Source organism: Heptranchias perlo, unplaced genomic scaffold, assembly GCF_035084215.1.
Source record: "Heptranchias perlo isolate sHepPer1 unplaced genomic scaffold, sHepPer1.hap1 HAP1_SCAFFOLD_427, whole genome shotgun sequence".
In the NCBI taxonomy this organism is placed as follows: domain Eukaryota; kingdom Metazoa; phylum Chordata; class Chondrichthyes; order Hexanchiformes; family Hexanchidae; genus Heptranchias; species Heptranchias perlo.
In genome coordinates, this window is record NW_027139439.1 from 713 (window position 1) to 23,067 (window position 22,355).

General features: G+C 54.5%; 1 protein-coding gene across 2 annotated transcripts in view; it reads right to left on the bottom strand.

The window, feature by feature from the left end:
- Positions 1-2,794: 2,794 nt before the first annotated feature.
- Positions 2,795-22,355, bottom strand: part of galnt14 (UDP-N-acetyl-alpha-D-galactosamine:polypeptide N-acetylgalactosaminyltransferase 14 (GalNAc-T14)) — a 118,941-nt gene continuing 99,380 nt past the window's right edge. For both annotated transcript variants that reach the window (XM_067978935.1, XM_067978934.1), the window contains exons 10-12: positions 12,742-12,886; positions 7,217-7,336; positions 2,795-5,373 (exon numbers count right to left, since the gene is read on the bottom strand). In XM_067978935.1, coding sequence (XP_067835036.1) covers positions 5,221-5,373; positions 7,217-7,336; positions 12,742-12,886 — 418 coding nt within the window. In that variant the 3' untranslated portion in view covers positions 2,795-5,220. The remainder of the gene's footprint in view (positions 5,374-7,216; positions 7,337-12,741; positions 12,887-22,355) is intronic.

Sequence of the window (22,355 nt, forward strand, 5' to 3'; positions counted from 1 at the left end):
ACACTGCAGCCTGACCATCCCTCCACTGAACACTGCAGCCTGACCATCCCTCCGCTGAACACTGCAGCCTGACCATCCCTCCGCTGAACACTGCAGCCTGACCATCCCTCCACTGAACACTGCAGCCTGACCATCCCTCCGCTGAGCACTGCAGCCTGACCATCCCTCCACTGAACACTGCAGCCTGACCATCCCTCCGCTGAGCACTGCAGCCTGACCATCCCTCCGCTGAGCACTGCAGCCTGACCATCCCTCCACTGAACACTGCAGCCTGACCATCCCTCCGCTGAACACTGCAGCCTGACCATCCCTCCACTGAACACTGCAGCCTGACCATCCCTCCGCTGAGCACTGCAGCCTGACCATCCCTCCGCTGAGCACTGCAGCCTGACCATCCCTCCGCTGAGCACTGCAGCCTGACCATCCCTCCGCTGAGCACTGCAGCCTGACCATCCCTCCGCTGAGCACTGCAGCCTGACCATCCCTCCACTGAACACTGCAGCCTGACCATCCCTCCGCTGAACACTGCAGCCTGACCATCCCTCCACTGAACACTGCAGCCTGACCATCCCTCCACTGAACACTGCAGCCTGACCATCCCTCCACTGAACACTGCAGCCTGACCATCCCTCCACTGAACACTGCAGCCTGACCATCCCTCCGCTGAGCACTGCAGCCTGACCATCCCTCCGCTGAACACTGCAGCCTGACCATCCCTCCGCTGAGCACTGCAGCCTGACCATCCCTCCGCTGAGCACTGCAGCCTGACCATCCCTCCACTGAACACTGCAGCCTGACCATCCCTCCGCTGAACACTGCAGCCTGACCATCCCTCCACTGAACACTGCAGCCTGACCATCCCTCCACTGAACACTGCAGCCTGACCATCCCTCCACTGAACACTGCAGCCTGACCATCCCTCCACTGAACACTGCAGCCTGACCATCCCTCCACTGAACACTGCAGCCTGACCATCCCTCCACTGAACACTGCAGCCTGACCATCCCTCCACTGAACACTGCAGCCTGACCATCCCTCCACTGAACACTGCAGCCTGACCATCCCTCCGCTGAGCACTGCAGCCTGACCATCCCTCCGCTGAGCACTGCAGCCTGACCATCCCTCCACTGAACACTGCAGCCTGACCATCCCTCCGCTGAACACTGCAGCCTGACCATCCCTCCACTGAACACTGCAGCCTGACCATCCCTCCACTGAACACTGCAGCCTGACCATCCCTCCACTGAACACTGCAGCCTGACCATCTCTCCACTGAGCACTGCAGCCTGACCATCCCTCCACTGAACACTGCAGCCTGACCATCCCTCCGCTGAGCACTGCAGCCTGACCATCCCTCCACTGAACACTGCAGCCTGACCATCTCTCCACTGAGCACTGCAGCCTGACCATCCCTCCACTGAACACTGCAGCCTGACCATCCCTCCGCTGAACACTGCAGCCTGACCATCCCTCCTCTGAGCACTGCAGCCTGACCATCCCTCCACTGAACACTGCAGCCTGACCATCCCTCCGCTGAGCACTGCAGCCTGACCATCCCTCCGCTGAGCACTGCAGCCTGACCATCCCTCCACTGAGCACTGCAGCCTGACCATCCCTCCGCTGAACACTGCAGCCTGACCATCCCTCCGCTGAGCACTGCAGCCTGACCATCCCTCCACTGAACACTGCAGCCTGACCATCCCTCCGCTGAACACTGCAGCCTGACCATCCCTCCACTGAACACTGCAGCCTGACCATCCCTCCGCTGAGCACTGCAGCCTGACCATCCCTCCGCTGAACACTGCAGCCTGACCATCCCTCCTCTGAGCACTGCAGCCTGACCATCCCTCCACTGAACACTGCAGCCTGACCATCCCTCCACTGAACACTGCAGCCTGACCATCCCTCCACTGCCCCTCGTCTTCTACCAGAGAGAGGGGAATTCCCAATGGGAAACCCACTGTGCCCTGTGGGTAATGGTGGGGGCAAAAATAACAGTCCCACAGAGCCCGATGGGAAAGTAGGTTACAACAAGGGAAAATCAAGGCGAGTAAACTCTAAACTAATGCCATGAATGTTGATATCAGGCACTTTCGATTCCCTTGTCCCTTCTCCCTAGCACCTTGATACTTTTTTCATATGGATGGGAAAACGAAACAGCCACAAATCTGATGGGAATGATGGAGATTGGAGCATGATGTTATTTTTGGATCTAAACGCATGAATATTGGACGGGAGGTGCTGGCAGAGGCTGAAAAGTGGGCGGAGATTCTGTATGACGGAACTCTGCCTGATCTTCCAATCAGGTCCATCGGATTTCCTGGTGTAAACCAAGCAATAATCCAGCCTAATGCCCCGAAGGTAGGGGATGGACAGGTGGTGTGGGACACAGAATAATCAGGCATGGGGCTCTGGGTAGGGTGGGTTTGATGGGCCGATTGGCCTTTTCTGGGGCCCTGGATTTCCTGATGCTCTGGTCGACCTCTCAGGATCCTGGGCCCCTGATAGAGCAGTGCTGTGGTTTCAATGTGACTCAATGTAAGATGGCTCAGAACCTGCCAGGGTATCAGGTGACTCCCAAAATTGAGTTACAGAGTTCACCATTGATATACAGGTGATGTCAGAGGTGGGAAAATACAAGGAAATGACATCAGCGTGTGGAAAATATAGTTGTAGTTGGTGAAGAGAAGGATGGGACTAACTAGTAACAACTGGACATGATATGAGGTGGTTCACCAGTGATTTAATATTGCACCAACACCCACATCCTTTATCACAAAGGCTTTCCACAGTGTGCAGTGATTCACATTTGAGGTTTTATTTTTCCCAACAAAAACAATAATCACATGTTTACGACCACAAACCTGCCGCGAGTCTGTTAACGTCCAGCTGATGGCTGTGGGGGAGGGGGCTGACCGAGGGCTAAGATCCTCCTTCCGCTTTCATACGTCTGGGTCACCAACTCCCAGTGTAACGCCTCCCAGGGTCAAGCCTCCCAGGGTCAAGCCTCCCAGGGTCAAGCCTCCCAGTGTCACGGCTCCCCATGCAACACCTCCCAGTGTCACGGCTCCCAGTGTCACGCCTCCCAATGTCACGGCTCCCCATGCAACACCTCCCAGTGTCACGGCTCCCAGTGTCACGGCTCCCCATGCAACGCCTCCCAGTGTCACGGCTCCCAGTGTCACGGCTCCCCATGCAACGCCTCCCAGTGTCACGGCTCCCAGTGTCACGGCTCCCCATGCAACGCCTCCCAGTATCACGGCTCCCAGTGTCACGGCTCCCCATGCAACGCCTCCCAGTGTCACGGCTCCCAGTGTCACGGCTCCCCATGCAACACCTCCCAGTGTCACGGCTCCCCATGCAACACCTCCCAGTGTCACGGCTCCCAGTGTCACGGCTCCCAGTGTCACGGCTCCCCATGCAACGCCTCCCAGTGTCATGACCCCCATGTCATGACGCCCCATGTCATGACCCCCCATGTCACTGCTGCGTCTCTCCTGTCTCTCTTGTGCCTGCGACCGTTTCCACCGAATTGACACAATTTATAAGCTGCCTGCCTGCAGGGTTTATCCATCTTGCAAACAATGTGGGGCTGATGGCGGACACTGGTCTGATTGATCTGATCCGATCTGACGTCACACTAAGACTGGTGGTCCACCGGCTCTTCACACACTGGCTCCATGCGGTTAGCCTCAGCCCGAGATTTGACCGACACAGGTCTGAGCACAGGTCGTGATCTCAAAGGTCCCCCCCCTCCCCCGTCCCCATAACTTTGTTTTCCTCTCCTCGGCCGATTGCACTGAGCCATGGCGGACTGCGGTTCCCTGGGCACCAGCTGGTACCCGGAGTGTGTGATCCCAGAGAGTCGGCATCTCATTCGATACTGAGAGGGCAGAGGCTCCTGGTCTCACTCCACATCCACATTGACAGCTGGAGATACTGGATTGAGATCAGTGGGAATGATTCCCTCTGGATGGGGATCAGTGGGAATGATTCCCTCTGGATGGGGATCAGTGGGAATGATTCCCTCTGGATAGGGATCAGTGGGAATGATTCCCTCTGGATGGGGATCAGTGGGAATGATTCCCTTTGGATGGGGATCAGTGGGAATGATTCCCTCTGGATGGGGATCAGTGGGAATGATTCCCTCTGGATGGGGATCAGTGGGATTGATTCCCTCTGGATGGGGATCAGTGGGAATGATTCCCTCTGGATGGGGATCAGTGGGAATGATTCCCTCTGGATGGGGATCAGTGAGAGTGATTCCCTCTGGATAGGGATCAGTGAGAATGATTCCCTCTGGATAGGGATCAGTGGGAATGATTCCCTCTGGATAGGGATCAGTGGGAATGATTCCCTTTGGATAGGGATCATTAGGACTAATTCCCATGGATAAGGACCAGTGGAGCTGATCTCCTCAGGTCCCTATATCACGAACATACATGGGCAGATTTCACTCCCAGTCAGACCATTAACACTAGAAGACCGGCCAGAGAAAATGCGGTTTTCCAGGATGTTTCACATCTCCCGGGAATGCAGATCCTGTCTGATTATTCCTGACAGATTTCCCCAGCCGGCTCGGCTCATCGCGAGGAGTGCTCGTTTGGCAATCTCGAGGAGTGGAAAGAGCTGTCTTGCTTCTCCACTCTGCCCTCCCTGTCTCCCCCCACCTCCCGTGAACTCCCCATTATTAAAAGCTGCCTCACCAACCAGGGCGCTGGTAACATTAGTCCAGTTACCCATAAACTGGGCAGGCGTGTCACGGGCCATCGGCATGAGTGGTTGGATTCAGACAGACAGAAAGTATCCACAGGTATTTGTGCAGCAAATGTATAGAAATGGAAGTTGTGCTCTTGTGTGTTTAGTTTTTTTCCCTCTCCAAATTAAATTAAATTGTTTTTATCAAAGATGTCACTAAATTCATCCATCTTGATCCATCTATGTCCCGGGTTTGAAGCCTGCATTTCCATGGCAAAGCAGTTGAGGCCTAGAACCAAGGTCTAAATACTGGGCTCTCCATATCACAAAGACACGCTCACAAAGGGAGAGAGTCACCTGCCTTTTTATGAAATAAAGTTGTAAAAGGACTTTAGGTGCATTTCAAGCTGCGTCTCTTGGAACTGGAAGCAGGTTTTAATCTCAGCTTTGTATATCCACTTGCCGTCGAAGGTGCTCGGGGCTCTGCTGCTCATCCCACCCCCTCCTCCCTTCCTGGGGGGCCTACGCCATGTCCCAGCGTTGACCGAGGACCGCCGGCTCACATGGGTTGATCACCAGGACTTTTGTGCTGTCGTCTTCGGCCCCCAACATCTCGCTGTCCAAGCAGTAATGGGACACCTGGTGCTCGATACGGGACCCAGCCTTCTGCCACCGCTGGTTGGAACACAGAGAAAGGCAAATATTACAGACCGATTGTTCCATACACACACACACACACACGGACACACACATGGACGGACACACACACACACACGGACACACACAGATGGACGGACACACACCCACACACACGGACACACACACATGGACGGACACGCACCCACACACGGACACACACACATGGACGGACACACACCCACACACACGGACACACACACATGGACGGACACACACCCACACACGGACACACACACATGGACAGACACACACCCACACACAGACACACACACATGGACGGACACACACCCACACACACGGACACACACACATGGACGGACACACACCCACACACGGACACACACACATGGACGGACACACACCCACACACACACACACACACATGGACGGACACACACCCACACACAGACACACACACATGGACGGACACACACACACACACACACGGACGGCACACATGGACGGACACACACCCACACACAGACACACACACATGGACGGACACACACCCACACACAGACACACACACATGGACGGACACACACACACACACACACACACACGGACGGCACACATGGACGGACACACACACCCACACACACACACATGGACGGACACATACACGGACACACACACATGGACGGACACACACACCCACACACACACACATGGACGGACACATACACGGACACACACACATGGACGGACACACACACCCACACACACACACATGGACGGACACATACACGGACACACACACATGGACGGACACACACACCCACACACACAGACACACACACATGGATGGACACATACACGGACACACACATGGACGGACACACACACACCCACACACGGGCACACACACGCGTGGACGGACACACACACCCACACACACAGACACACACACATGGACGGACACACACACACGGACACACACACGTGGATGGACATACACCCACACACAGACACACACACATGGACGGACACATACACGGGGACACACACATGGACGGACACACACAACCACACACACAGACACACACACATGGACGGACATATACACGGACACACACATGGACGGACACACACACCCACACACGGACACACACACGTGGACGGACACACACACCCACACACACAGACACACACACATGGGCGGACATACACACACAGACACACACACATGGACGGACATACACCCACACACACATGGACGGACACACACACAGACACACACACACGAACGGACACACACACACGGACGGACACACACACACGGACACACACACATGGACGGACACACACACACACACAGACACACACACACGAACGGACACACACACACACGGACGGACACACACGCGGACGGACACACACGTGGACAGACATGCACCCACACACAGACACACACACATGGACGGACACACACGCGGACGGACACACACACATGGCTAGCACACACACACAGACAGTACACATACAGACCATACATACACACACATGCGCGCACACACACACACATACGGTCTGTACACGCACATGGACCGTACATATACACACATAGACTGTACACACACACACAGACCCGTACACACACAGACTGTACACACATACATGGACAGTCCACACACACGGACAGTCCACACATACATGGACTGTACACACACACACAGACTGTACAGGCACATACAGAGTGTACATACGCACATGGACTGTACACATACACACGGACTCTACACACATGGACTGTAGGTTCTGCCTCTTGCTGGGTACAGGTCCCACAGCCTGAATAAAATCTGTAGGAGGGAGACATTACCTGCTTGCCGTCCCTGTCAGTGCACGGTGTCAGAATGATCTGGGATCCTGGGTACAGGCTGGCCACCGAGAGGCAGAGCTGTTGCTGCCTGATCTGCTGCTTATGGGTGTACGTCCACTCCTAGGGACCATAAAAAACAACCACATTTAGGAACATGCTGGGTGAGGAAGCAGGATCAGCACCTCGAACTGAGTGACCCTCTGATACACAGTGAGGCTCTCTGCAAACAGCACACAGTTACTGATGGACTCTGGGGTTGAGCAGTGACCTGATCCGATGTCTTTGACACAAAGACTGTTACAGCAGAGCTGCTTTAGTGTGTGAGCTGGGGGCAGAATCACTGGAGGTGCTGGTTAGCGGAATCACTGTTTTGGTTTGTTTTGTTACTGGTTAATGGAATCAGTCAGTCTGTCATGTTGCTGGTTAATGGAATCACTCGGTCTGTTATGTTATTGGTCAACAGAATCACTCGGTCTGTTTTGTTACTGGTTAACGGAATCATTCGGTCTGTTTTGTTACTGGTTAACGGAATCATTCGGTCTGTTTTGTTACTGGTTAACGGAATCATTCGGTCTGTTTTGTTACTGGTTAACGGAATCATTCGGTCTGTTTTGTTACTGGTTAACAGAATCATTCGGTCTGTTTTGTTACTGGTTAACGGAATCAGTCAGTCTGTTTTGTTACTGGTTAATGGAATCAGCCGGTCTGTTTTGTTACTGGTTAACGGAATCAGTCAGTCTGTTTTTTTACTGGTTAATCAAATCACTCGGTCTGTTTTGTTACTGGTTAATGGAATCAGTCAGTCTGTTTTGTTACTGGTTAATGGAATCAGTCAGTCTGTTTTGTTACTGGTTAATGGAATCAGTCAGTCTGTTTTGTTACTGGTTAATGGAATCAGTCAGTCTGTTTTGTTACTGGTTAATGGAATCACTCGGTCCGTTTTGTTACTGGTTAACTTGGTCTATGTGGTTACTGGTTAGTGGAATCACACGGCCCATTTTGGTACTAGTAAATGGAATCACTCAGAATGTTTGGTTACCGGTTTGTGGAAGGTGGCAGGACAAGTTGAGAAGGTGGTTAAAAAGGCATACGGGATCCAGGGCTTTATTAATAGAGGCATAGAGTACAAAAGCAAGGAAGTTATGATAAACCTTTATAAAACACTGTTTAGGCCTCAGCTGGAGTATTGTGTTCAATTCTGGGCACTGCACTTTAGGAAGGATGTCAAGGCCTTGGAGAGGGTGCAGAGGAGATTTACTAGAATGGTGCCAGGAATGAGGGACTTCAGTTATGTGGAGAGACTGGAGAAGCTAGGATTGTTCTCCTTAGAGCAGAGAAGGTTAAGGGGAGATTTGATAGAGGTGTTCAAAATCCTGAACGTTTTTGATAGAGTAAATAAGGAGAAACTGTTTCCAGTGGCAGAAGGGTTGGTAACCAAAGGACACAGATTTAAGGTGATCGGCAAAAGAGCCAGAGGCAATCTGAGGAAACATTTTTTTTACGCAGCGAGTTGTAATGATCTGGAATGCACTGCCTGAAACGGTGGTTGAAGCAGATTCTTTTTTTTTATTCGTTCATGGGATGTGGGCGTTGCTGGCGAGGCCGGCATTTATTGCCCATCCCTAATTGCCCTTGAGAAGGTGGTGGTGAGCCGCCTCCTTGAACCGCTGCAGTCCGTGTGGTGAAGGTTCTCCCACAGTGCTGTTAGGAAGGGATTTCCAGGATTTTGACCCAGCGACAATGAAGGAACGGCGATATATTTCCAAGTCGGGATGGTGTGTGACTTGGAGGGGAACGTGCAGGTGGTGTTGTTCCCATGTGCCTGCTGCTCTTGTCCTTCTGGGTGGTAGAGGTCGTGGGTTTGGGAGGTGCTGTCGAAGAAGCCTTGGCGAGTTGCTGCAGTGCATCCTGTGGATGGTACACACTGCAGCCACAGTGCGCCGGTGGTGAAGGGAGTGAATGTTTAGGGTGGTGGATGGGGTGCCAATCAAGCGGGCTGCTTTATCTTGGATGGTGTCGAGCTTCTTGAGTGTTACTATTGAGATTCAATAGTAACTTTCAAAAGGGAATTGGATAAATGCTTGAAGGGAAAAAATTGCAGGGCTACGGGGAAAGAGCAGGGGAATGGGACTAATTGGATAGCTCTTTCAAAGAGCCGGCACAGGCACGATGGGCCGAATGGCCTCCACCTGTGCTGCATCATTCTATGATTCTATGATTCCATGATAAGGAGCAGGAGAGCTCGTCCTGGGTCAACAAGGGAACCTTGGGCCTCCTCTGGCCCGGGCCTCTCCCCTCCCCCTCGAATTGCGATCGTCCCAGAACCGTCTCCCCCTCACCCCCTCACCCCCTCCTCACATTTCCTTGTGTCCCCAGTGGTGGAGCTGCACAATTTCCCGTTCCCTCCCGCCGGCCCCTACGTTATCCCCACGGCTTCGGACAGGACTCACTGAAGTGGGGAGGGGATTAAATTGAGGCCCAGGAGTTAAAATCACCTAGGCCTCACACTCCTTGAGGGGTCGAACGGACCGCCACCTGATTCGTTCCCCGTACCCCCGATTCCTGCCCCAGGTTAAAATCAGGACTAAAGGGGCCTGTACTTGTAGAGTTAATCCGCTCTTTTCTCTTTCAGACACTGACAGAGCAGCAGTGTTTTTCCACAATTCCTGTTTTTAGTTGAGATTTCCAGCGTTTGCAGTTTTTTTAATATTTCCTCCACACTCATTGCCCACAGGACACCAATAATAGCTGGAGGGCTCTTCGTGATCGACAAGGCCTGGTTCAATCATCTGGGCAAATACGACACTGTGATGGACATCTGGGGCGGAGAAAACTTTGGTAAGATCGGGGGGGGGGAGGAGAGACATTAAAGTTTAACCAAACCCTGCTGGATCAATGTACATTATTTTATTACTTAATGTCCTGTAAAAGCTTAAGGGTCATTAGAGGCCTAACAGAAGTTGACGGAGGTCACAGCCTGATCTGAGTGAGATTGGGTCTGCAGGCCCATTTTATTTATTTTCTTATTCATTCTCGGGGTGTGGGCGTCCCTGGCCAGGCCGACATCTATTGCCCTGCCCTTTGAGAAGGTGATGGTGGGCCGCCTTCTTCAACCGCCGCAGATAGTGGTTTGATCCAACTGAGTGACTCGCGAGGCCCCTTCAGAGGGCAGGAAAGAGTCGACCACATTGGTGTGGGACTGGAGTCACAAATAGGCCCAGACCGGGTGAGGACGGCAGGTTTCCTTCCCTGAAGGACATTAGTGAACCAGTTGGGTTTTTACGACAATCCGACACCTTCATGGTCACTTTTAATGATATCAGATTTATTTTTTATTCTATCTGTGGCAGGTGGTTAATCCATTTGAACAGAGATGTTAATGGTGGGTTTACCCGAAAAATGGGGTTCGAAGAATGATTCTCCTTAAAGGGGCCCTAATGGTGAGACTCCCTCTTTAAAGGGTCCTGATGGTGAGACTCCCTCTTTAAAGGGTCCTGATGGTGAGACTCCCTCTTTAAAGGGTCCTGATGGCGAGACTCCCTCTTTAAAGGGTCCTGATGGTGAGACTACCTCTTTAAAGGGTCCTGATGGTGAGACTACCTCTTTAAAGGGTCCTGATGGTGAGACTCCCTCTTTAAAGGGTCCTGATGGTGAGACTCCCTCTTTAAAGGGTCCTGATGGCGAGACTCCTCTTGAAAGGGTCCTGATGGTGAGACTACCTCTTTAAAGGGTCCTGATGGTGAGACTCCCTCTTTAAAGGGTCCTGATGGTGAGACTCCCTCTTTAAAGGGTCCTGATGGTGAGACTCCCTCTTTAAAGGGGTCCTGATGGTGAGACTCCCTCTTTAAAGGGTCCTGATGGTGAGACTCCCTCTTTAAAGGAGTCCTGATGGTGAGACTCCCTCTTTAAAGGGTCCTGATGGTGAGACTCCCTCTTTAAAGGGGTCCTGATGGTGAGACTCCCTCTTTAAAGGGTCCTGATGGTGAGACTCCCTCTTTAAAGGGTCCTGATGGTGAGACTCCCTCTTTAAAGGGGTCCTGATGGTGAGACTCCCTCTTTAAAGGAGTCCTGATGGTGAGACTCCCTCTTTGAAGGGTCCTGATGGTGAGACTCCCTCTTTGAAGGGTCCTGATGGTGAGACTCCCTCTTTAAAGGAGTCCTGATGGTGAGACTCCCTCTTTAAAGGAGTCCTGATGGTGAGACTCCCTCTTTAAAGGAGTCCTGATGGTGAGACTCCCTCTTTAATGGAGTCCTGATGGTGAGACTCCCTCTTTAAAGGAGTCCTGATGGTGAGACTCCCTCTTCAAAGGGGTCCTGATGGTGAGACTCCCTCTTTAAATGGGTCCTGAGGGTGAGACTCCTTTTTCAGACATGACTTGTGCAGGGAAGGCCCAACTGTATGAGGGGTCGAGATGATTTAAGCAGCGGACTGATGTCCAAAAACAATGTCAGGAGGTCCTGACTGTCCAGTCCAGCGACCGGCACGAGTATAACCCATTCTCAGTCAGATCCCCATTTTGGACAAAGCCCAAAGCCTCTGTTGTTCTTGCTGTACATCGGGCAGCCCAAATGTCATCACCCCAAGGTAATGTCAATATAAAGCGGTCAACTCCTGTGGTGTAGACATGCTGTGTGTGTGGACAGTCCGTGTGATGTGTCCGTGTGTGGACAGTCCGTGTGATGTGTCCGTGTGTGGACAGTCCGTGTGATGTGTCCGTGTGTGGACAGTCCGTGTGATGTGTCTGTGTGTGGACAGTCCGTGTGATGTGTCCGTGTGATGTGTCCGTGTGTGGACAGTCCGTGTGATGTGTCCGTGTGTGGACAGTCCATGTGATGTGTCCGTGTGTGGACAGTCCGTGTGATGTGTCCGTGTGTGGACAGTCCGTGTGATGTGTCCGTGTGTGGACAGTCCGTGTGATGTGTCCGTGTGTGGACAGTCCGTGTGATGTGTCCGTGTGTGGACAGTCCGTGTGATGTGTCCGTGTGTGGACAGTCCGTGTGATGTGTCCGTGTGTGGACAGTCCGTGTGATGTGTGATGTGTCCGTGTGATGTGTCCGTGTGTGGACAGTCTGTGTGATGTGTCCGTGTGTGGACAGTCCGTGTGATGTGTGATGTGTCCGTGTGTGGACAGTCTGTGTGATGTGTCCGTGTGTGGACAGTCCGTGTGATGTGTGATGTGTCCGTGTGATGTGTCCGTGTGTGGACAGTCCGTGTGATGTGTCCGTGTGTGGACAGTCCGTGTGATGTGTCCGTGTGATGTGTCCGTGTGATGTGTCCGTGTGTGGACAGTCCGTGTGATGTGTCCGTGTGTGGACAGTCCGTGTGATGTGTCCGTGTGATGTGTCCGTATGATGTGTCCGTGTGTGGACAGTCCGTGTGATGTGTCCGTATGATGTGTCCGTGTGATGTGTCTGTGTGTGCAGATGCGCACACTTGAGAGTGAGAGTCAAAGCCAGATCCAGAGTGAGATGGAGAGACCGAGACAGATAATGAGAGAGCCTGGGAGACCCTGGGATCCTGTTACCTGGTTGGTTGCTGGGATACTGTTTTTCCGGATGCATTGGTTGAGACTGACAGTCAGCGAATCGCGTTCTCCCGTTTTCTGTGTCTCCACACAGGCCTGTCTCTGCTGGATTACTTCTGGGTGGGAATCTGATTCGACGGGAATTCTGCAGCAAAAGAACAAAGGCTTTGTCTGAGAGGCGCCCTTGTGAACTCGTTTCCTGCTGCAATAGCCCTTAGAGCGGGCAGGAGAGAGCAGAGTGGGCAGGGGAGAGCAGAGCGGGCAGGAGAGAGCAGAGCGGGCAGAAGAGAGCAGAGCGGGCAGGGGAGAGCAGAGCGGGCAGGAGAGAGCAGAGCGGGCAGGAGAGAGCAGAGCGGGCAGGAGAGAGCAGAGCGGGCAGGGGAGAGCAGAGCGGGCAGGGGAGAGCAGAGCGGGCAGGGGAGAGCAGAGCGGGCAGGAGAGAGCAGAGCGGGCAGGAGAGAGCAGAGCGGGCAGGGGAGAGCAGAGCGGGCAGGGGAGAGCAGAGCGGGCAGGAGAGAGCAGAGCGGGCAGGAGAGAGCAGAGAGGGCAGGATAGAGCAGAGCGGGCAGGGGAGAGCAGAGCGGGCAGGAGAGAGCAGAGCGGGCAGGAGAGAGCAGAGCGGGCAGGAGAGAGCAGAGCGGGCAGGAGAGAGCAGAGCGGGCAGGAGAGAGCAGAGCGGGCAGGAGAGAGCAGAGCGGGCAGGAGAGAGCAGAGCGGGCAGGAGAGAGCAGAGCGGGCAGGAGAGAGCAGAGCGGGCAGGAGAGAGCAGAGCGGGCAGGAGACAGCAGAGCAGGCAGCAGAGCGGGCAGGGGAGAGCAGAGCGGGCAGGAGGGAGCAGAGCGGGCAGGAGAGAGCAGAGCGGGCAGGAGAGAGCAGAGCGGGCAGGAGAGAGCAGAGCGGGCAAGAGAGAGCAGAGCGGGCAGGGGAGAGCAGAGCGGGCAAGAGAGAGCAGAGTGGGCAGGAGAGAGCAGAGTGGGCAGGAGAGAGCAGAGTGGGCAGGAGAGAGCAGAGTGGGCAGGAGAGAGCAGAGTGGGCAGGAGAGAGCAGAGTGGGCAGGAGAGAGCAGAGCGGGCAGGGGAGTGGGAGAGAGTAGAGCGGGTAGGAGAGTGGGAGAGAGTAGAGCGGGCAGGAGAATGGGAGAGAATAGAGCGGGTAGGAGAGTGGGAGAGAGTAGAGCGGGCAGGAGAGTGGGAGAGAGTAGAGCGGGCAGGGGAGTGGGAGAGAGTAGAGCGGGCAGGGGAGTGGGAGAGAGTAGTGCGGGTAGGAGAGTGGGAGAGAGTAGAGCGGGCAGGGGAGTGGGAGAGAGTAGAGCGGGCAGGAGAGTGGGAGAGAGTAGAGCGGGCAGGGGAGTGGGAGAGAGTAGAGCGGGCAGGGGAGTGGGAGAGAGTAGAGCGGGCAGGAGAGTGGGAGAGAGTAGAGCGGGCAGGAGAGTGGGAGAGAATAGAGCGGGCAGGGGAGTAGGAGAGAGTAGAGCGGGCAGGGGAGTGGGAGAGAGTAGAGCGGGCAGGAGAGTGGGAGAGAGTAGAGCGGGCAGGGGAGTGGGAGAGAGTAGAGCGGGCAGGGGAGTGGGAGAGAGTAGAGCGGGCTGGGGAGTGGGAGAGAGTAGAGCGGGCAGGGGAGTGGGAGAGAATAGAGCGGGTAGGAGAGTGGGAGAGAGTAGAGCGGGCAGGGGAGTGGGAGAGAGTAGAGCGGGCAGGGGAGTGGGAGAGAGTAGAGCGGGCAGGGGAGTGGGAGAGAGTAGAGCAGGCAGGAGAGTGGGAGAGAGTAGAGCGGGCAGGAGAGTGGAAAAGAGTAGAGCGGGTAGGAGAGTGGGAGAGAGTAGAGCGGGCAGGGGAGTGGGAGAGAGTAGAGCAGGCAGGAGAGTGGGAGAGAGTAGAGCGGGTAGGAGAGTGGGAGAGAATAGAGCGGGCAGGGGAGTAGGAGAGAGTAGAGCAGGCTGGGGAGTGGGAGAGAGTAGAGCGGGCAGGAGAGTGGGAGAGAGTAGAGCGGGCAGGAGAGTGGGAGAGAGTAGAGCGGGCAGGGGAGTGGGAGAGAGTAGAGCAGGCAGGAGAGTGGGAGAGAGTAGAGCGGGCAGGAGAGTGGGAGAGAATAGAGCGGGTAGGAGAGTGGGAGAGAGTAGAGCGGGCAGGAGAGTGGGAGAGAGTAGAGCGGGCAGGGGAGTGGGAGAGATTAGAGCGGGTAGGAGAGTGGGAGAGAGTAGAGCAGGCAGGAGAGTGGGAGAGAGTAGAGCAGGCAGGAGAGTGGGAGAGAGTAGAGCGGGCAGGTGAGTGGGAGAGAGTAGAGCAGGCAGGAGAGTGGGAGAGAGTAGAGCGGGCAGGAGAGTGGGAGAGAATAGAGCGGGTAGGAGAGTGGGAGAGAGTAGAGCGGGCAGGAGAGTGGGAGAGAGTAGAGCGGGCAGGGGAGTGGGAGAGAGTAGAGCAGGCAGGAGAGTGGGAGAGAGTAGAGCGGGCAGGAGAGTGGGAGAGAATAGAGCGGGCAGGAGAGTGGGAGAGAGTAGAGCGGGCAGGAGAGTGGGAGAGAGTAGAGCGGGCAGGGGAGTGGGAGAGATTAGAGCGGGTAGGAGAGTGGGAGAGAGTAGAGCGGGCAGGGGAGTGGGAGAGAGTAGAGCGGGCAGGGGAGTGGGAGAGAATAGAGTGGGTAGGAGAGTGGGAGAGAGTAGAGCGGGCAGGAGAGTGGGAGAGAATAGAGTGGGTAGGAGAGTGGGAGAGAGTAGAGCGGGTAGGGGAGTGGGAGAGAGTAGAGCGGGCAGGGGAGTGGGAGAGAGTAGAGCGGGCAGGGGAGTGGGAGAGAGTAGAGCGGGAAGGTGAGTGGGAGAGAGTAGAGCGGGCAGGAGAGTGGGAGAGAGTAGAGCGGGCAGGAGACCGGAAGAGAGTAGAGCGGGTAGGAGAGAGGGAGAGAGTAGAGCGGGCAGGAGACCGGAAGAGAGTAGAGCGGGTAGGAGAGTGGGAGAGAGTAGAGCGGGCAGGAGAGTGGGAGAGAGTAGAGCGGGCAGGGGAGTGGGAGAGAGTAGAGCGGGCAGGGGAGTGGGAGAGAGTAGAGCGGGCAGGGGAGTGGGAGAGAGTAGAGCGGGCAGGGGAGTGGGAGAGAGTTGAGCGGGCAGGAGACCGGAAGAGAGTAGAGCGGGCAGGGGAGTGGGAAAGAGTAGAGCAGGCAGGAGAGTGGGAGAGAGTAGAGCGGGCAGGAGAGTGGGAGAGAGTAGAGCGGGCAGGAGAGTGGGAGAGAGTAGAGCGGGCAGGGGAGTGGGAGAGAGTAGAGCGGGCAGGGGAGTGGGAGAGAGTAGAGCGGGCAGGAGAGTGGGAGAGAGTAGCGCGGGCAGGGGAGTGGGAGAGAGTAGAGCGGGCAGGAGAGTGGGAGAGATTAGAGCGGGTGGGAGAGTGGGAGAGAGTAGAGCGGGCAGGAGAGTGGGAGAGAGTAGAGCGGGCAGGGGAGTGGGAGAGAGTAGAGCGGGTAGGAGAGTGGGAGAGAGTAGAGCGGGCAGGAAAGTGGGAGAGAGTCGAGCGGGCAGGGGAGTGGGAGAGAGTAGAGCGGGCAGGAGAGTGGGAGAGAGTAGAGCGGGCAGGGGAGTGGGAGAGAGTAGAGCGGGCAGGGGAGTGGGAGAGAGTAGAGCGGGCAGGAGAGTGGGAGAGAATAGAGCGGGCAGGGGAGTGGGAGAGAGTAGAGCGGGCAGGAGAGTGGGAGAGAATAGAGCGGGCAGGGGAGTGGGAGAGAGTAGAGCGGGCAGGAGAGTGGGAGAGAGTAGAGCGGGCAGGGGAGTGGGAGAGATTAGAGTGGGTTGGAGAGTGGGAGAGAGTAGAGCGGGCAGGGGAGTAGGAGAGAGTAGAGCGGTCAGCAGAGACTGGAGCAGGCGGGAGAGAGCAGAGCGGGCAGGAGAGACCAGAGAGGGCAGGAGAGACCATGGCAGGCAGGAGAGTAGGAGAGAGAGGAGCAGGTAGGAGAGTGAGAGAGAGTAGAGTGGGCAGGAGAGTGGGAGAGAGTAGAGCGAGCAAGAGAGTTTTTTTTTACTCGTTCATGGGATGTGGGCGTCGCTGGCGAGGCCGGCATTTATTGCCCATCCCTAATTGCCCTTGAGAAGGTGGTGGTGAGCCGCCTTCTTGAACTGCTGTAGTCTGTGTGGTGAAGGTTCTCCCACAGTGCTGTTAGGAAGGGAGTTCCAGGATTTTGACCCAGCGACAATGAAGGAACGGCGATATATTTCCAAGTTGGGATGTTGTGTGACTTGGAGGGGAACGTGCAGGTGGTGTTGTTCCCATGTGCCTGCTGTCCTTGTCCTTCTAGGTGGTAGAGGTCGTGGGTCTGGGAGGTGCTGTCGAAGAAGCCTTGGCGAGTTGCTGCAGTGCATCCTGTGGATGGTACACACTGCAGCCACAGTGCGTCGGTGGTGAAGGGAGTGAATGTTTAGGGTGGTGGATGGGGTGCCAATCAATTGGGCTGCCTTATCCTGGATGGTGTCGAGCTTCTTGAGTGTTGTTGGAGCTGCACTCATCCAGGCAAGTGGAGAGTATTCCATCACACTCCTGACTTGTGCCTTGTAGATGGTGGAAAGGCTTTGGGGAGTCAGGAGGTGAGTCACTCGCCGCAGAATACCCAGCCTCTGATCTGCTCTCGTAGCCACAGTATTTATATGGCTGGTCCAGTTCAGTTTCTGGTCAATGGTGACCCCCAGGATGTTGATGGTGGGGGATTCGGCGATGGTAATGCCGTTGAATGTCAAGGGGAGGTGGTTAGACTCTCACTTGTTGGAGATGGTCATTGCCTGGCACTTGTCTGGCGGGAATGTTACTTGCCACTTATCAGCCTAAGCCTGGATGTTGTCCAGGTCTTGCTGCATGTGGGCACGGACTGCTTCATTACCTGAGGGGTTGCGAATGGAACTGAACACTGTGGAATCATCAGCGAACATCCCTATTTCTGACCTTATGATGAGGGAAGGTCATTGATGAAGCAGCTGAAGATGGTTGGGCCCAGGACACTGCCCTGAGGAACTCCTGCAGCAATGTCCTGGGGCTGAGATGATTGGCCTCCAACAACCACGACCATCTTTCTTTGTGCTAGGTATGACTCCAGCCACTGGAGAGTTTTCCTCCTGATTCTCACTGACATCAATTTTACTCGGGCTCCTTGGTGCCACACTCGGTCAAATACTGCCTTGATGTCAAGGGCAGTCACTCTCACCTCACCTCTGGAATTCAGCTCTTTTGTCCATATTTGGACCAAGGCTGTAATGAGGTCTGGAGCTGAGTGGTCCTGGCGGAACCCAAACTGAGCATCGGTGAGCAGGTTATTGGTGAGTAAGTGCTGCTTGATAGCAGTGTTGACGGCACCTTCCATCACTTTGCTGATGATTGAGAGTAGACTGATGGGGCGGTAATTGGCCGGATTGGATTTGTCCTGCTTTTTGTGGACAGGACATACCTGGGCAATTTTCCACATTGTCGGGTAGATGCCAGTGTTGTTGCTGTACTGGAACAGCTTGGCTGGAGGCGCAGCTCGTTCTGGAGCACAAGTCTTCAGCACTACAGCTGGGATGTTGTCGGGGGCCATAGCCTTTGCTGTATCCAGTGCACTCAGCCGTTTCTTGATATCACGTGGAGTGAATCGAATTGGCCGAAGACTGGCTTCTGTGATGGTGGGGATATTGGGAGGAGGCCGAGATGGATCATCCACTCGGCACTTCTGGCTGAAGATGGTTGCAAACGCTTCAGCCTTGTCTTTTGCACTCATGTGCTGGACTCCGCCATCATTGAGGATGGGGATGTTTGCAGAGCCTCCTCCTCCCGTTAGTTGTTTAATTGTCCACCACCACTCACAACTGGATGTGGCAGGACTGCAGAGTTTTGATCTGATCTGCTGTCATGGACAGATGCATTTGCGATAGGTAGATTGGTGAGGACGAGGTCAAGTAGGTTTTTCCCTTGTGTTGGTTCTCTCACCACCTGCCGCAGGCCCAGTCTGGCAGCTATGTCTTTCAGGACTTGGCCAGCTCGGTCAGTAGTGGTGTTACCGAGCCACTCATGGTGATGGACATTGAAGTCCCCCACCCAGAATCCCCTCTGTGCCCTTGCTACCCTCAGTGCTTCCTCCAAGTGGTGCTCAACATGGAGGAGGACTGATTCATCAGCTGAGGGAGGGCGGTAGATGGTAATCAGCAGGAGGTTTCCTTGCCCATGTTTGACCTGATGCCATGAGATTTCATGGGGTCCGGAGTCAGTAGGAGAGAGTGGGAGAGAGTAGAGCGGGCAGGATAGTGGGAAAGAGTAGAGTGGGCAGAAAGTGGGACAGAGTAGAGTAGGCAGGAGAGTGGGAGAGAGTAGAGCAGGCAGGAGAGTGGGAGAGAGTAGAGCGGGCAGGAAAGTGGGAGAGAGTAGAGCGGGCAGGAGAGTAGGAGAGAGTAGAGCGGGCAGGAGAGTGGGAGAGAGTAGAGCGGGCAGGAAAGTGGGAGAGAGTAGAGCGGGCAGGAGAGTGGGAGAGAGTAGAGCGGGCAGGAGAGTGGGAGAGAGTAGAGCGGGCAGGAAAGTGGGAGAGAGTAGAGCGGGCAGGAGAGTAGGAGAGAGTAGAGCGGGCAGGAGAGTGGGAGAGAGTAGAGCGGGCAGGAAAGTGGGAGAGAGTAGAGCGGGCAGGAGAGTGGGAGAGAGTAGAGCGGGCAGGAGAGTGGGAGAGAGTCGAGCGGGCAGGAGAGTGGGAGAGAGTAGAGGGGGCAGGAAAGTGGGAGAGAGTAGAGCGGGCAGGAGAGTGGGAGAGAGTAGTGCGGGCAGGAGAGTGGAGAGAGTAGTGCGGGCAGGAGAGTGGAGAGAGTAGAGTGGGCAGGAGAGTGGGAGAGAGTAGAGCGGGCAGGAGAGTGGGAGAGAGTAGAGTGGGCAGGAGAGTGGGAGAGAGTAGAGCGGGCAGGAGAGTGGGAGAGAGCAGAGCGGGCAGGAGAGTGGGAGAGAGTAGAGTGGGCAGGAGAGTAGTATTGGGTACGGTAGCATAGTGGTTATGTTACTAGTACTAATAATCCAGAGGCCCGGACTAAAATCCGGAGTCATGAGTTCAAATCCCGCCACAGCAGCTGGCGAATTTAAATTCAATTAATTAAATAAAAATCTGGAATTAAAATACTCGTATCAGTAATGGTGGCCATGAAACTACCGGATTGTTGTAAAAACCCATCTGGTTCACTAATGTCCTTTAGGGAAGGAAACCTGCCGTCCTTACCCGGTCTGGCCTATATGTGACTCCAGACCCACAGCAATGTGGTTGATTCTTAATTGTCCTCTGAAATGGCCCAGCAAGCCACTCAGTTGTAAAATCTCACTACAAAAAGCCATAATAAGAATAAAACTGGACGGACCACTGGGCACCGGACACGACAACGGCAAAACACCAAGCCCAGTCGACCCTGCAAGGTCCTCCTTACTAACATCTGGGGACTTGTGCCAAAGTTGAGAGAGCTGTCCCACAGACTAGTCAAGCAACAGCCTGACGTAGCCATACTTACAGAATCATATCTTTCAGCCAACGTCCCAGACTCTTCCATCACCATCCCTGGGTATGTCCTGTCCCACCGGCAGGACAGACCCACCAGAGGTGACGGTACAGTGATATACAGTCAGGAGGGAGTGGCCCTGGGAGTCCTCGACATTGACTCTGGACCCCATGAAATCTCATGGCATCAGGTCAAACATTGGCAAGGAAACCTCCTGCTGATTACCACCTACCGCCCTCCCTCAGCTGATGAATCAGTCCTCCTCCATGTTGAGCACCACTTGGAGGAAGCACTGAGGGTGGCAAGGGCACAAAATGTACTCTGGGTGGGGGACTTCAATGTCCATCACCAAGAGTGGCTCGGTAGCACCACTACTGACCGAGCTGGCCGAGTCCTGAAGGACATAGCTGCTAGACTGGGCCTGCGGCAGGTGGTGAGCGAACCAACACGAGGGAAAAACTTACTTGACCTCGTCCTCACCAATCTACCTGTCGCAAATGCATCTGTCCATGACAGTATTGGTAGGAGTGACCACCGCACAGTCCTCGTGGAGACGAAGTCCCGTCTTCGCACTGAGGACACCATCCAATGTGTTGTGTGGCACTACCACCGTGCTAAATGGGATAGATTCAGAACAGATCTAGCAGCTCAAAACTGGGCATCCATGAGGCGCTGTGGGCCATCAGCAGCAGCAGAATTGTATTCCAGCACAATCTGTAACCTCATGGCCCGGCATATTCCTCACTCTACCATTACCAACAAGCCAGGGGATCAACCCTGGTTCAATGAGGAGTGCAGAAGAGCATGCCAGGAGCAGCACCAGGCATACCTAAAAATGAGGTGCCAACCTGGTGAAGCTACAACTCAGGACTACATGCATGCTAAACAGCAGAAGGAACATGCTATAGACAGAGCTAAGCGATTCCACAACCAACGGATCAGATCAAAGCTCTGCAGTCCTGCCACATCCAGTCGTGAATGGTGGTGGACAATTGAACAACTAACGGGAGGAGGAGGCTCTGCAAATATCCCCATCCTCAATGATGGTGGAGTCCAGCATGTGAGTGCAAAAGACAAGGCTGAAGCGTTTGCAACTATCTTCAGCCAGAAGTGCCGAGTGGATGATCCATCTCGGCCTCCTCCCCATATCCCCACCATCACGGAAGCCAGTCTTCAGCCAATTCGATTCACTCCACATGATATCAAGAAACGGCTGAGTGCACTGGATACAGCAAAGGCTATGGGCCCAGACAGCATCCCAGCTGCAGTGCTGAAGACTTGTGCTCCAGAACTAGCTGTGCCTCTAGCCAAACTGTTCCAGTACAGCTACAACACTGGCATCTACCCGACAATGTGGAAAATTGCCCAGGTATGTCCTGTCCTCAAAAAGCAGGACAAATCCAATCCAGCCAATTACCGCCCCATCAGTCTACTCTCAATCATCAGCAAAGTGACGGAAGGTGTCATCGACAGTGCTATCAAGCGGCACTTACTCACCAATAACCTGCTCACCGATGCGCAGTTTGGGTTCCGCCAGGACCACTCGGCTCCAGACCTCATTACAGCCTTGGTCCAAACATGGACAAAAGAGGTGAATTCCAGAGGTGAGGTGAGAATGACTGCCCTTGATATTAAGGCAGCATTTGACCGAGTGTGGCACCAAGGAGCCCTAGTAAAATTGAAGTCAATGGGAATCAGGGGGAAAACTCTCCAGTGGCTGGAGTCATACCTAGCGCAAAGGAAGATGGTCGTGGTTGTTGGAGGCCAATCATCTCAGCCCCAGGACATTGCTGCAGGAGTTCCTCAGGGCAGTGTCCTAGGCCCAACCATCTTCAGCTGCTTCATCAATGACCTTCCCTCCATCATAAGGTCAGAAATGGGGATGTTCGCTGATGATTGCACACTGTTCAGTTCCATTTGCAACCCGTCAAATAATGAAGCAGTCCGAGCCCGCATGCAACAAGACCTGGACAACATCCAGGCTTGGGCTCATAATTAGCAAGTAACACTCGTGCCAGATAAGTGCCAGGCAATGACCATCTCCAACAAGAGAGAGTCTAACCACCTCCCCTTGACATTCAACAGCATTACCATCGCTGAATCCCCCACCATCAACATCCTGGGGGTCACCATTGACCAGAAACTTAACTGG